Raw genomic sequence first — 16,075 nt, forward strand, 5'->3', positions numbered from 1 at the left:
TCCTGCTGATAGGAAACTGAGTGAGGCTGGCTTCAAAGCAAGTAACAATCGTTTATTTCAGCTTGTAATGAAGGGATTGCTTTATGAATGTTGTGTGGAATTCTGTCAGAGTAAAGCAACCGGAGAAGAAATCACAGAAAGTGAAGTATTGCTGGGCATTGATCTCTTGTGTGGCAATGGGTGTGATGACTTGGACCTTAGCTTACTATCATGGCTGCAGAATCTGCCAGCCACTGTTTTTTCTTGTGCTTTTGAACAAAAGATGCTTAATATTCATGTTGATAAACTCCTCAAGCCTACAAAAGCTGCTTACGCTGATCTTTTGACACCTCTTATCAGCAAACTTTCTCCTTATCCATCATCCCCAATGAGACGGCCTCAGTCAGCAGACGCTTACATGACCCGCTCCTTAAACCCTGCCTTAGACGGGCTGTCGTGTGGATTAACAAATCACGATAAGCGAGTCACAGACCTTGGGACCAAAACTTCTCCAATGTCGCACTCCTTTGCTAATTTCCATTACCCAGGAGTACAGAGTCTCAGCCGAAGTCTCATGCTTGAGAATACTGAGTGTCATAGCATTTTTGAGGAGTCACCTGAGCGGTAAGCACAACTCTGGCTTTATTTTTACTTTGGCTTATGTTGCACTTTATATTACTGGTTTCTCACCTGTATTGTAGCTTTGACCATAACTGTAACATTGAAACATAATTTGATTGTTTAAACTCTGTCGTAATTAAAACTCTGTATACAAGGTGTTTTCTGCCTCATGCTTTTATGATCAAAGCTGATTTTCACATTTAATCTTGAGCCTTATATATTCAGTCTGGACTTTCTTGAAGTTGAAATCCTAGCACAGAGCACAAATATGCTCTGGTCATGTGATACAGTCTAGCTGAGATCTGTGTTCAGTAGTACTGAATTCTTTCATTGCAGATAAATCAGTGGGGACCATTGTATTTCCATCTTCTTTCCCCATCCCATTCGGTCCTCAAGTGTCTGTAAATTTTGGTCCTGATGCTGTCAATGATTAAGTATACTTCCAAAATGTATACAGAGAAACAGTCCAGTGAAGTCAGTGCAAACGACTACATGCTGTCATCGTAGCATTCCTCTGTCACTTAAATCGCTACAATAGTAGTTCAGCTTTAATATTTACTTGCCTTTTCCAAACAAAATCTGAATACGGCAGCTGAATGTATTATGGTTTTTATGTTGGATTTGTAGGCAGTTGGGTTATGATAGCAGTGAATGCTATTAATAACTTTCTTAATGCAACGTAGACTGCAAAACTGACTTCTCTCCTTAAGAAGTAAACCTGTATCAAAACTTTGCGCTTCTTACCTTCTGAGAGAAAAGTCCTGGTAACTACAAGAATGGTACTTATCAGTTAAGAACTTATTGTCATGTTTTTGCTTGGTCTTAATTTTGATCAGCAGTTCTGCTCCTTTCAAAATGTATATCCATGCATCTCTGGAAAGCAGCTGCCAGCTTCTTTGGCTCTTGGAACAAGGTGTGTAGCTCCCTCTGCACTTGGGTGCACTGGCCAGCAGAGGACATTTTAGACTGTGGTGTTCAGTCCCGGTTGCGGGTGGTGACACTGTCTGTTAGTTTTGCCTTACAGCAATAGTCTGTATCTTGATTTAAGATAAGGAGCGCCTGTAACTAAATTCAGGAGAAAGGAAACAAGCGCCATCATACTCACGTCAGTTCACCAATGATAAGGGAAATTTTTGTAGTAATGTATGTTTTAATACATTATATTAATGCTTTTCTTGAAAGGAGCTGGTTTGTTTTATTCTAAATGATCCACTTTAAATCTTTGCTTTTACCAGCCTCTTCACAACTGGAGTTTTTGTGGGTAGCTTAAGTCTTATGGAAGTATCCCTCGTGTTACCTGTGTAAAAGGTGTACCTTCTGAAGACACTCGTGAATTGTGAACCCTCTAATTTTACTGATTCGTATGCATAAACCTTAACATTTGTGTGTGTAGCAAGGTCCAATGAAGCTTTTTCCCCCCTTCCAGTATTAGTGTACTAGAATAATTCTGCACAAAAAGAGTTAATTTTTAGGCTAAATGAAGTGGTAACTTGCTGTAGTTGTTCTTTGTGTTGGCAATTCCATGTGTTGTTAAGTAACATTTACAATTCTTAACATATCTCTTGAAGGTTAGAATTAGGTTCAGGGGCCACACACATAGTTTACAAAAGGCATTACATTTTTCAGAAGAAAATTCAACTTCATATTATGTCCAACTTAAATGGCAATATTTGCAAGGGTGGAAGCTGGGAAGCTGAGCTTTCTGTGAATCCAGCCCTTGCTTCCTCTTGCACAAGACAGAAATGTGGTATTTCTTTTATAAGTTGTGTTCAGCGAGCAAGTATTTGTCTTTTTGTCAGCTAAGTTACTCTAGTTAGTTTATAGAGATATCCAAGAAGTTTTAAATAACTTCTTGAAGATATTTTGAGTAAAGAGGAGGTTAAGTTGGCAAAAGTGAAGATAGGAATCCAAGGCTTTTAATGTGTTCTGCACACTTACTGATTGCTAAACCATTTTAGAAAGAGTTCCATGCAGAAATACTTGTAATACAAGAATAGCAAAACTGATAGAAATGTTTTCTCATGTAGCACTTTCAAAAATGTTCAAGCTGATGGATGATAACATGGTTTAAATTTAGAACAGTAGAGGTAATAGAAGACATTAGTCACGTATCAGATACATTCCGTGCGTGTAACTGCTTTGAAAATAGGAGATTTTGAATAACTTGTTAGTTAAAGTGTGTATAATTCAAGTGTACGGATAGAAAACGTGGAATTTGGATATCCCATAGATGTCGGGCTTTTTGGAAGACGCAGAAACAAAGCACACTCAGTGACTCTTTAGTGTAAGCCATTGCAAGCGGCTTTTTTTCCTAAGCAATAACTTCAGTTTTATGTGACTTCAGTAGTTTGTAAACTTTTACTCTAGAGTGTCACCTTCCTCTATTTACCAGGAGATTTCCTACTCTTAATTTTTCTCAATTAAGCTTCTGTTCTTTTCCCTGTTGCTGCAAGAAGTGATACTCCCGTGGAGCCACAGCATCCCGTCAGCAGTGAGACTTTGTGCCAGAGTTCAGTTTCAGAAAATGAACCACGTAATGGAGCACAGAGTCAGGGATCAGCCAAACAGGAGAAAAACGAGGTAGTGATTGTTTGTTTAAAAATAATGAGGCCCTTTGAGCTGTGTTCTGATCACTTCATAATGATTTGCCTTTGTGTTGAGAGCTTCATGCATGACAATGGGTTGCTTTGAATCTTGTTTTTACTGTAGTGAAAATACCATACTGCATACTCTTTTTCCCCGTTGCACAGTTCTTCTGTCATTTGAGTCTAATGCAGCTGATCAGCGTGCCTTCTCACGTCAGCAGTCTTGCTAAATTGTTGTGTATGTTTTTTAAAAAAAAAAAAAGCTTTGCAGTACTCAAAGCCAGAACTGTTTGATTAAACAATGCTTAAGATGTCTCTTAGTGTTTTAGTGAGGAATCTGGCATGTAGACTACAATTCTTGGTGTTAACACCAAGTGTCACAGGTCATCTTAAATAGTTTTCTGTCTAGAACAGAGAATTTAAAATTGGATAATTCCCTAGTGAATGTGTATTTGCTATTTAGAGTCCAATAGCATAACCTCTTTTTAATTCATTTTTGAAGGCTTGTGCCTTGGCTATCTTTTCTTCCCTTTTTTCTCCTTAACAGCAATATGGAGAATGTGAAATAATAGTTCAGTAGGAAACAAAACAGTTACCTATTCTATCCTTTTTCCACATTTCCATTTCTTTTTAAATATCTGGCTCTTAATGCAGTAACGATGAATAATGTCAAGTATGCAGTCTGTTTTGTTTGCGGACTCCAGTTTGATTTTCTTATGTAAACTTTGGCTTATGACATCTACATAGGACTGAAAATCAGTCTGTCTTGACAAGGCTACATTCTTGCAGGCTCTCAACACTCGAGTGAGGCAATGGGACCTCCTGGAGGATTAACAAAGTCCTGCAAACTTGCGGACTTCCCTCCCCTCAAGGACTTTGCTGAGTAACTTCTCTGCTGCAACAGTGTTGCGTATGCGGGTTGGGAGTAAGGGGAGGGAGGAAAGAGCTTATCTGGCTTATCTATAACAGAGGAGGCTTCAAAGGGCAAAAAATTGAATGCAGAATTTGTAGGAGAAACTGAAGACGAGATGTGCTGTAGGTGAAGATGTTGGCCAGCCTATTATACACGAGTAGAGAAGAACGTAGTTCTGAAACCCAGTTCAGTTTAATCTTGTTTTGTTTTCCACATTGTATATGTGTATACCTATGCAAGAAAGACATCTAAGTTGCTTTTGATAGCTTTATTTTTGCATTGTTCCTGGAGGGACTGAGTTAGAAGCCCGAGTTTATGAAATAGAGCCATCGGTGCAGCATGCTTTAGGTTTAGGTGTTAGTTTGGGTAATAATGACACAGAATCCAAAGGATCAAAGGATTGAATCCAATTGCATCAAACCAGTATCAGTCATGAAAAGAAGTGTAGTCAAGAATATAGCTGTTGCTGGGAAGTATTATAACCCAGTGACTGGGGAATCATTCACATACTCTGAATACAGAGAATGAATGTTTTCTAGACTTCCGAAGGTAACTTTGGAGTTTCTAAATTGCAGGTATTCATCTACAGGAAACCTAAGGTGAAACCTAAACTTTTTACAAATGCAACAGCACTAGGAAATCTGTTATAACCAAAAAAATTACTGTGTCCAAGAACACAGGATCATAATGCAAGTATTTTTATGTAGAAGAAATGCAAAGGCTCATAGTTACAAATCAAGAACCTTTGTATGAATTGTCATAACATGAATTGATATAAAGTTATCAAGATGTCCTTATACAACTTAAAATTGCTATATGACAAAGATACCACTTTCAAAAACAATAACCAAAAGGGTTTTTTTCCCCTTTTACTACTTTTTCCCCTCTTGTAGGTAAATAGGCTTTTTCTGTAGAAGATGCATTGCACTTCAGCGTTGATAATTTGGCCTTGGACTACAGTGCTCGTGTTTTTCTCTAGAGTATTTTTGTTCATTCACTTTTCAGTTGTTCTCAACTGTTTCGTGATGGTAGCATTTGGAACTAGTGGAACAGAGAGAAAGTGAGGACTGGAGAACGCAGAAGGCAGTGAGTCCTGGTGAGCTGGCAGCGTGGAAAGCTAAATATAGCATGTCAAAGGGAAGAGAAACTGTGAGAATGCTCAGGGATTTGTGTTTCGTCCAGAAAGTAAGGAATTGTAAAGTTAGAACAAGACAACAATTTCAAAAGTAAGGTGTAACACTTGAATAGACCGGTTCAAGGTTGGCTGCTGGGAGAAGTAAATTGGCTCTGCAGACTGAATGGCAGGGAGGTGTCAGTGTGGCAGAAAATACTTAAATTTTAGGAATAGTTTATCTTTGAACTTTGACTGCAGCTTGCATTGTTTTCTGATTTTTATATTCGGTTTCCAATCTTCTATTTGATTTGACCTTTAGTAATACTCTGGAAGCTTTGTAGGAAAGAGGAGTCTCTGAATTAAGGCAGAACTACTTCAACAGTGAATAGCACAGACTGGCAGTGATTTTCTTTTTTAATATGTAAATTGTATCTGGTTTTAAGGACTAATGAAAGCATTGCTCCTCAGAGGAGGATCTGCTGGCCTTTTGATGCCTGTGTTGAAATAACAAACCAGAAAGTGAATGTTTAGGTGAAATACCACAATTAATTACTTAATTTTCATCAGTAATTCTCATTTCTTTTTAGCTTCGTGATTCCACAGAGCAGTTCCAGGAATATTACAGACAAAGACTACGTTACCAGCAGCACTTAGAACAGAAGGAGCAACAACGACAGTTGTACCAGCAAATGTTGTTGGAAGGAGGTGTAAATCAAGAAGATGGAGCTGACCAGCAACAGAATCTTACTGAACAATTTCTGAACAGGTTGGGGGCTTTTGTTGATTCTCCCTCCACCCACTCCTATCCCTTCTCAAGTTCTCATAATAACCTGGTTTGGTGGTCTTTTTTTTTTTTTTCCTCATTTGCTGTTAGATCTATCCAGAAACTAGGAGAATTAAATATGGGTATGGACAGTCTTGGAAATGACGTACAGGCACTTAGCCAGCAATGCAACGGGAGCAAAGGCAATGCACCTGCCAGTCCAGCACCTTCCGATGCTAGCCAGAGGGTAATAAGTGATAGCCCAAATGTGACCACGAGCACTCCTCGAAAGCGTGGGTCAGCTAATCAGATACCCTTTCCTGAAGAGTCACCCGTACAAGGGAATCAAACGTAAGTTGTTTGAGACTGTTCGGGACTTGAAATACCCTTCTGTTAGCACTGTGGGAGTAGCTTCTTGTATTTATTTTTAGATAACAAATGAATTTGTCATTGAATAGGGTATTTAGCTCATGATCGGTGTTTGCTATGTATTTTTATAGGGATGATAAAATCCTCATTTTTTGACAGCACACCTGAGAAATACTGGTTATTTGTTATGGTTTACATTTTATGCTTAATTTTAATTTCAGACTTTTTTTTCAATTTTATATGTACAATTCTTCTTTATTTTGTGTTCTAACTTTCTGAAAGCTTTTTTATGGAATACAAACTAGATGGAGAGAAAGGCAAGGCAGAGTAGGAGCAGGATTTCTTCTGCTAACTAAAGATAGTGCTGACCTGAAAGCAACGACAACTTTTCCATGTATGTGTGATTGTATGTGTTTATGTATGTATGTTATGAAAACAAATATTTTTAACTTGCATTCACTTTTTCAATGCCTGGAATTGCTACAGAAACAGCAACCCCGTGTAAAAATAATAGTTTAATGATAAAGAATCAGACACGCACAGCACTTGTCCCCACAAATTAGTCAGTTCTGAGAGTGACTGAAACTGTAACTATAGTCCAAAAACTACATACCAACAAATCTGTCCCTGCTCTTGGGTTTTTGCTGTTTTGTGATTTTAAACTCTTCACCAAATCTAAACAGTGTATCGGAACATGCAGTCGCTCAGTCGCAGTTGGAAGATTCATCAGGGAATTTAAGCAGGACAAGAGGCGATGAGGTGAGTTCTCGTTGTCCTTTACGGTTCATGTTTTCACAAGAGTCAGTATTTAATCCTGAGTATGTGACATCTTCTTATTGTTAATAGATCTTTAGAATGAACTTTGGTTGATGTAGTACCTACAGAATCGCAGAATCATTGAGAATGGAAGGGAGATCTGGAGAGTGTCCAAACCTACTGCTCAAAGAAGGGTCAATGAGAGCAAGTTGCTTGGGGCTGGGTCCAGCTGAGTTTTGAGTTATCTCCAAGCATGGAGACTCCTCACCTTCTGTGGACAACCCGTTCCTATGTCTGACCATCCTCAGAGTTTTTAAAACAACAACAAATTTTAAATGGAATTCCCTGTATTTCAATTTGTGTCCATTGCCTCTCATCCTTTCACTGGGTACCATTGAGAAGAGTCTTGGTCCATCTTCTTTACTCCTCCTGTCAGATATTTTTATACACTGATGAGATTTATACATACACACCCTGAAGAGCTCTCTCAGCTTCCCCTTGTACAGCAGGGGTTCCAGTGGGGTGTCTTTTACAGCCATTGTTTTGTGTTTTCCAGGTTGAAACTTGGATTGTTGGACTCCAGTCAGTATGGTCCGACTTTAGGGAAATAACTTTGCAATAAGTACAGTCCAAAGTTTCTGCATCAATAAACAAAAATTAAAATTTCAGAACAATAGTGATGAAGTCATCAGGAGCATGATGTAGTAAAGCTTAGCATAACTTCATGATAACTTTTGTTATCATTGCTTGGGTGAAAAGCTGATTCTCCAGTTTAGAATTATATTTGTTCTGGGACCGTTTTCAGTAAAAACGCAGCTTTGTTCCCCTTGCAAGTTTCACACAGATAAAATGTGTTTACACAGAAACAAAGTGTAGTATCCCATGCACCTGAGATAGCTTATTTAGAAGAAAAGTCGTCTGATGCCTGGAAGGAGCATGAGTAGTGCTCATCTAGTGTTAGCACTAGATTGAACTGACTTTTTGAAGCATGCTGTTCCTCAATATGGAGCAGACATTGTTGTACAAATCTGGAATTTGAATGGTTTAGCCTGGCACTGCTACTTACTAATGCTTTGGTACAATAGTTTTACAGTATTCTGTGAAACAGTCACATCCACTTTTAAATGTCCGGTTTTATGCTGAAGAACCTAATTTCGCTGTTAAACTTCTACACAGGAGGACAAATCAAAAAAGCAGTTCATTTGCATTAATACCCTAGAAGACACACAAGCTGTCAGAGCTGTAGCCTTTCATCCCAGTGGGAGTTTATACGCTGTTGGCTCCAACTCTAAAACTTTGAGAGTTTGTGCCTATCCAGATGTAATTGACCCAAGGTAAGAAAACTTATAATTTCTTTTTCTGTATCATAGCACTTCTTTCTTCCATCTGTATGTTTCATACCTTTATTTTGTTGTACATAGTGCTGTGCTCTCCTTAGAAGCCCGAACTGCCAAACAAAAATAAGACCCACTGATATTTGCGAGCTGCTTTTTTGCTCTCTTCCACTACTGGCATTGCCGCAACACTACACCTTTCTTTATAAGTATAATTTTTGTCTTGGCAGGTGTGCTTTTCTGTGTTTACTGTGGTGGCTCCTGGTTTTGATATTCCAGCTGTAGAAGGGGGAGGAAGCCCATGTCAGTTCCTAAGCCAGCTTCATGAGATGCCAGTTCTGACAGGAGGGCAGACTTCACAGTAGAGAAAGCAGTATCTTCTTCCACTTAGACAGCAAAATTTCCCAGAGCGTGTCTATTAACCACGATGCTTTGGTTCCTTGACAGGAAAAGTGGTCTTTGTGTACTATGGTGCACCTAGTCTTTCCTGTTTTCTTTACCCCTGTTTTTTTAATAGTATGAGGAAAAATATTTTTTCACCTGAAAATAAATACTGCCATCTCAATAACCATTTCCTTGAGTCCACTCCAGCTACATTATTTTCTTGGAGCAGTGGGAAGTGCAAGCATCTAAAACTTCAGTTTCAGAAGGAGCTGCAGATATGCACAGTTACTTTATCTGGGACACCTTCCCAGTTTAGGTCTCGTGTTCAGGCTTACAAAGTGTTCAAAAAGTAATCTGACTTTTTTTTTTCTTTTCTCCTTACATATCATCAGTAAGGTAGCCTTTGCGGTTTAATGCCAAAATATTTATGGCAATGTCTGAAACGACAGCAAAAAAAATTGATTGCTTTGATACCCAGTGTAAAACAACTTGCTGGGCTTGAAGTCCAGACAGCCACCTCTTGATTGGTCAACAGTGCAAAACATTTTCAGTGGAACGGACTCTTCTTTGTTAACTAACTATGGTCTGCTGTCACACAGCTTGTTCTTGTAACCACTGGGAAATGTTAGATTGCCTTAGTTGCTAGTTACAGTGCACAGCCTGATACAGTACATCTGGATGTGAAAGGAATACTGAGATTTCCTTAATTCTGAATTTGTACTTCTTCCTCTTAATGTGGTTGTTTTTTTTTTCACTATGGTTACGCCTGCCAAAAACACTTCATCATGGGTTTACAAGTCAGCAGAGAGATTACGTTATCTTAAAGATATTCCAATCTTTGTAACAACCTGAGTCTAGATGCATTCAGAATTTTTCATGTTTTTTCAAAAAGCTATTGTTATGTAGACTACATGGTAAATAGCAGTTTTGTAATTGTACATCTCAGTTTTACTGGGGGTTTTTTAAAGTTTTTATTGACCTTCAAACCGATGTATGATTCAGGGAAGGTTCGTTTGGGTTTTTTCCTTTCTCTAAAGGTATAATAGTAGGGTGCTTTTTCCACATTTGAGATTAAACACTGAGAGATGCACATGACAATTCTGCATCTGTTGCTGAAATAACCACAGTGCTTCCACGCAGCGGATTGGCAGTATGTGGTGTCTGTGCTGGGCAGGTGCTCCCAAGTCCTGACAGAAGCGAGTGATTCTCTGCTACTGCCTCTACCTCTTCACAAATGTTGTGAATACAAACTGAGTGCAATATAAGGCATTAGGCCATTTAGGCAGCTCCGTAGTGTAGGTCGAATGGGGATCTGGTGTAAGTTAATCTGTCAAGAATTTCTTTGCTGGCAACAAAATAGCTTTCATGTAGATTTATTTTAGTATTTTTTATTAAAGCCATGTTTATCTCAAAAGTTCTTAAACAGACTAAGATGATTGTCTTCTGCTTTTTCTCGCTGCCTCTTTTGCTCAAGTATTTATAGAGTGGCTTCTGAATTTGTCGATAGCAATTTGATTTGTTGAATTTCTGTTGTTGATGGTACTAGAGTGAATGTCGATGAGTTGGATACAGCAGTATTTTATCTTAAGCACTTGGCTGCTTCCTGCTATAGGAACAGAGGAATAACATTGCAGGGAGTCAATTGAAATAGAGGAAATGTCCATCAGTCGGGCTGGTCCTTTTATTTCAGCCATGTGTAACACTGGTCTGGTTTCAGAAATAAGGATGTATGGTACATTTAGATTGGTGTGAAGATTCCTGCATTAACATGATGCTGAATGAGTCTTTCTTGCACAGACTGCGATACCGAATTTGCTAAATGAGTGAAGCTTTGCTAGTCTTTTCGATAAATAATATCCAGTACACAGCTCATAATGATGGATATGTATGAGGGGTTTTCTGTTATTTTTATTTAATGGCCAAAGAGAAGACAGGAGTTGATTTAGAGCCACATTTTTCTGTGTCTTCCCAGGTAGGGATAACACAGAAGCCTTTTTCTTGATCCTTTAATCACTTTAAGTGCTTAATGAGTCCCACTCGTTCTGACAACAAGGATGGCATAGACAACAACTTTTTGAATAAAACACATATTTATTGTTACAGTCCTACTAGACACAATAACAGCCCCAAACACAAGTATATGGATCCCAGCCATGTAATTATGCTGCTGTGCCAGACACAATCCCCAGTTAGGGACTGCATCTGAGCGGGAAACTCTGAGAAACACCGTCCTGCAGACATACAGAGGTTACACAGGCTTCTGCTTTCTTCTCTCAGGAATCTGGATCTTCCAGTCTGCAGCCTGATAGTTTAGTCCCAGACCCAGCCTTTAGCCATGCCAGCTGCAGCGGGTACTACCATAGATAGTATCTGCCCTATGAGCTTTCTTGGCCTGCTGTTGCTTAATTGGACTCGAGCACATTCGAAAGTGGCCACAGGACCAAGATGTTGGAAATCTGAAGGATGTACAGAAAAATTCCACTGATTTGGGACCCGGGGGATAAGGTTTCATTGTATGTAGCTAGTCATTACTGTAATTTTCCTGTATTCAACCCGTTATAGATGATGGGACTGTGAGGTTCTTTTTGCACGTTCAAGTGCAAATATAATGGGACGATGAAAAACTGAGAAAATGGGATGGAGAAGATCCTTTTGTCTTAGAAAACGTGTGTACGCTTCAATGCAAACAGTCATGTATTTCATGTTACCCAACATAATAGAGAATCAGTATCTCCATTTTAGAATTGTCTTTCTTACAAAGAAAAGGAAATTAGATCTTTTTCCTCTTTTTTCAGTGCTTATAATGCTCCTAAACAACCTGTAGTTCGCTTCAAAAGGAACAAGCATCATAAAGGCTCAATCTACTGCGTAGCCTGGAGTCCCTGCGGACAGCTGTTAGCTACAGGTTCCAATGATAAATATGTGAAAGTACTGCCCTTTAATGCAGAGACGTGTAACGCAACAGGTAATGCGCGTGTTTAGATAAAAGATTTTATCTTCAATTATTTGTCCAGTAGTGGCAAAACCTTTCAAATTACATTGATTGTGTAGTTAATAGGCTTTGTTATTTTTATTCTAATACCTTGACTGACTTAGTCTCTTTTCCCTTTCGCTATTAGTGTAGTCTGTCCAGCAAACAGGCACCAAGGGCTTGGGAATTATTTTCTGGGGTCTGTTTGGTTTGGGGTTTTGTTTGTTTGCATTTTGGTTTTGTTTTGCAAGGCTCTTTGCTATTGTGCTGTCCTCTGGTAGTGTGATTGGCTGGTTGTTTTGGTTTTTTTTTTTTTCCCCAGATATGGTAAAACAACCATGTGTTCTTGATTGGCAGTGGTTTCCCTTTCTCCTGCCTGGTTCTGTCATCTTATCCCTATCTTAGAAGTCTAAGGCTTCTCTCCTAGCAAATACTATTTTCCATGCCCAACCCTCCTAATCATACACTGAATACAGCTCTTGTCTTTCCTATTTTGAACTTAGGGTACCTTGTCCTGGGCGGTTCAGTGTCCTCAAGGGTCCTTCCCTCCTGGCAAAGAAAGCCTTTTTAGTTTACCATAGCTTACAAAAAGAAAGAAATGTTCTCTATAAACCATGGCTGGAATTGGCTGTGGAGATGGTTTATGTACGTTTTGCAAAAACTTTAGGAACTGTGGGAAGCTCAAGCAACATTCAGAGATTCCTAGAGATTTTATTGGATCTCTAGGAGCTGAAATAGTGCGTTCTTTGGAAAGTGCACAAACTGTACTTGGTAGCATACCCACCCTTGCCTAAAATGTTCCTCATTATCACTGTAGCTGCTTTAAAGATTGCAGCACAATGTATCCCAACAGTGATAAACAAAGTACGCCTTGCTTTGTGCCTCTATTTTTACATTATTTTAGGGCCAGACTTGGAATTCAGCATGCACGATGGGACAATCAGAGACCTTGCTTTTATGGAAGGCCCAGAGAGCGGCGGTGCTATTTTAATAAGTGCTGGAGCAGGGGACTGTAATATTTACACAACGGATTGTCAGCGAGGGCAAGGCCTGCATGCTCTGAGTGGTCACACTGGTATGTATGTGGTTGCTTCTCCCCTCACACTTTTTAAGTCTTACTATATTCTAATGAAGTTATTGGGGTTTTTCTTTTGAAAATTAGTGCTTTTTCTTTCTCGCAAGACTTTTTGGCTGTTTTTTTTCTCTCCAGATTGCTCTTGGGGTATTTTGGGGGAGGTGGGGAGTGATTGCTTTTAAATATTTGGGCAGTTAATAGAATGGAGAGAGTGCATGGTTCGTTCCAGAGAATACGCAAAGCTGGGTGTTGCCTGACACTGTTGGCATCTGAGGTCATGCAATGTGCAGGCTTTCCATAGGACTGTTACATCTCTGGGTGCAAAAATGTAATCAGAACTGTAATCTTTTGTTATTTGATTAATGATGTTTAATCAAATAAAGAAGTCGTCTTGTTGGCAGGTCATATTTTAGCACTTTATACGTGGAGTGGCTGGATGATTGCATCTGGATCCCAAGACAAGACTGTAAGATTCTGGGATCTGAGAGTGCCAAGCTGTGTTCGTGTTGTGGGAACAACGTTTCATGGGACAGGTGAGACCTGCTATCGTGCTTCTAATCGTTCTTGCATAAAAACATATTTTTAAAGATGTCTTAGTAGCACAGCATGAATGTAAGGGGGTTTTGCATCGCAGAATGGAGGTTTGGCTTTAGAAGAAAGAAGTTCATCTTTGAATGTGTGTTTTGTTTCGTGGTTTGGGTTTTTTTTTTTAAGTAACATTTCCTTTCAAAAGATGGCTGGGTTTTTTTGCCTCGTGACTTGAAAACAGATACTTCCAAGTACATTAAAATGAAACAAGACACAAGAGAACTGTTTCAGGACAAAGGAAAGGGTGGGAAGGAGCAGCCATACTCCACAGAAATCTGTAAAAGGATTCTTATGAACCACTTGGGTTTGGATTTGTTTCTTCTAACCTTAGGGTGGGGGTGGGAGGAAGCAGCAATAAATTAGATTTGGGGGAGAGAATTCCTTGCATTATCCTACATTATTTCATAAGGAGTGACTTTCTTTCCTGTTATGAATCAGATACTTCATGCAGCTTTAGTAGTGCCTTTGCCACCATTCCAGTGTGACCTATGGCTTCAGAATTTTAAGCGCTAGAACACAAAAAATGTTCTTATTTTAAGATAACAGTAGCTAGGTGTGTTCACCTGAAGTTTATGGCTGGCAGTTGGTATTCTTACAAAATAAATATTGTTGTTTAAAGAGAGGTGGCCATTTGTGCAAATGGACATAAGTATAACGTGTGTGGGTGTCTTTTTCTTCTCCGGTAGGAAGTGCTGTAGCCTCAGTAGCTGTTGACCCCAGTGGTCGTCTCCTGGCTACAGGACAAGAGGACTCTAGCTGTATGTTGTATGATATTCGAGGAGGAAGAATGGTGCAGAGCTATCACCCTCATTCCAGCGATGTTCGTTCTGTTCGCTTCTCTCCCGGGGCACACTACTTGCTCACGGGATCGTACGATATGAAAATAAAGGTGACGGACTTGCAAGGTAACATACTACGAAGGTTACTAGGTTAATTTTCAGTTTGGTATTCTTAGTATTGAAGTTGTAAGAGAACTTGGTTCAAAGATCAGGTTTTAGTTTAAAAGGGGGAATACGCCATAGAGCTTTGAAGGGTTTGAAGTGTGTATAAATGTGATTGTGTCTGTTCACAGTTGGCTAGTTGTGCTGCTACGAATGTCCACTATGAACTAAATCTTGTTTGGGGGGCAAGGCTCCCGTTATGATAAAAGAACTAATTAACACTGTTGCCTGATGAGATAGCTGTTGCTTTCAGGTAATCTTCATGAGATTTGACCCTTTAAAAAAGAGAAAAAGGTATAACAATGCTTATTTTTATTGGGAAGAGTTGAGAGAGAAAATATCAGGTATCTCTGATTGTCTCGATATTCTCAGACTGCTAAATTTTAATCACGCTGTGTAAAAACTGTGAGTACCTGTATTTTGAAGTTGTGCTGTGTCCAGTAATGCCTGGGAACCAAAACACCGGGGCCTTATGTTACACTCAGGGATGGGGGGGTGTCAGGTATGTTCATAAGGTGAAATACGTGTGTAAGCCTTACTAAGCAAACAAACAAAACCAACCAACACCCCAGAGCGCTGGGCTATAAATTCCTGAAGTGGCTAATGACTTCTATTCCTCTGCCACAGGGGACCTCACGAAGCAGCTTCCTCTGATGGTGGTGGGAGAGCACAAAGACAAAGTGATTCAGTGCCGATGGCACACGCAAGACCTTTCCTTCTTGTCGTCTTCTGCAGACAGAACTGTGACCCTTTGGACTTACAATGGCTAGAGTGCAAACAAAGGCAACCTACGCAGCTAAAGCACAGACCTGAGACTACAGAACTGTCAGCGCAAAGTAGTAATAATTAGCCACTGAGAGGGCAGCAGCTGAGCAGGAGAGTGCCTCCGCGAGCGGAGGGGCGCTTGTCACAGATTTCTCTGGTTTCTAGGAGGTCTTGGTGTTTTCAGTATATTCTTTTGCAGTGCTTTCAGTCTTCCATGTGAACTCATGCTGCTGTGACCAATTGTAGTCTTGTTGCCAAAGTCTGTGGAGAGAACTCTTACATTGTTGACGTGCACTCCGAGTACCTGAACGACGTGTTTACAGTTTGGTATTAATTGCATTCCTTGGTCTTTGCCTCAATGAGAATTTTGTATAGAAACTTCAGTTGAACAACACTTTCACCAGGTTGGTATGAACTAGTTACACACAGGCACATAGAACAGATAAATTACTTCACTGTTTTTTCAGATTTATTATCTTCATCGCTTCTCAACAAGAGGCCAAATTTTGTGAAATCTCCACAATTTCAGCTTTTTTAGTAATAAATTCTGAACTTTAAAGGTGGCTAGGCAGTAACCATACCTTGTTTATGGTCCGTAATGTAGTGTGAGGTTTCTTTCTTTTCATCTAAACTGGGGGAAACGTTGCTGGTTTTATCCATGACATTGTTTCGATCAACCTTACATGTTGGATGGGGGGGCAAAGTAAAATATTGAAAACTTTTTTTTGCTGTAGAAACATACAATATTTTACTTTTTGAATGCAACAGAATACCTCTGTGTATAATGTACTGTAGAAGAGTGGATTGGCAGCAGTTGTCACAGTGAGCGTAATGGCGATCAGCTTTTCCAGTAAAAGGGACACCATTAATGCTGTAATAGACACCAGCATGGCTTACGATGCTATGTCTGCATGATA

The 16,075-nt window shown here is 39.5% G+C and overlaps 1 protein-coding gene across 2 annotated transcripts in view; it reads left to right on the plus strand.

Moving 5' to 3' along the window:
• WDR47 (WD repeat domain 47) overlaps window positions 1–15,577 on the plus strand; it is a 19,096-nt gene extending 3,519 nt beyond the window's left edge. The window contains exons 5-15 of one of the 2 annotated variants that reach the window (XM_010139171.1): window positions 1–603; window positions 3,054–3,180; window positions 5,800–5,978; window positions 6,087–6,326; window positions 7,028–7,103; window positions 8,277–8,434; window positions 11,614–11,783; window positions 12,694–12,864; window positions 13,266–13,397; window positions 14,139–14,357; window positions 15,021–15,577. In XM_010139171.1, the coding sequence (XP_010137473.1) occupies window positions 1–603; window positions 3,054–3,180; window positions 5,800–5,978; window positions 6,087–6,326; window positions 7,028–7,103; window positions 8,277–8,434; window positions 11,614–11,783; window positions 12,694–12,864; window positions 13,266–13,397; window positions 14,139–14,357; window positions 15,021–15,163 (2,218 nt within the window). In that variant the 3' untranslated portion in view covers window positions 15,164–15,577. The remainder of the gene's footprint in view (window positions 604–3,053; window positions 3,181–5,799; window positions 5,979–6,086; window positions 6,327–7,027; window positions 7,104–8,276; window positions 8,435–11,613; window positions 11,784–12,693; window positions 12,865–13,265; window positions 13,398–14,138; window positions 14,358–15,020) is intronic. The other variant, XM_010139172.1, reaches the window with a different exon arrangement.
• Window positions 15,578–16,075: the final 498 nt, after the last annotated feature.

Source organism: Buceros rhinoceros, unplaced genomic scaffold (assembly GCF_000710305.1).
Source record: "Buceros rhinoceros silvestris isolate BGI_N320 unplaced genomic scaffold, ASM71030v1 scaffold44046, whole genome shotgun sequence".
Classification (NCBI taxonomy): domain Eukaryota; kingdom Metazoa; phylum Chordata; class Aves; order Bucerotiformes; family Bucerotidae; genus Buceros; species Buceros rhinoceros.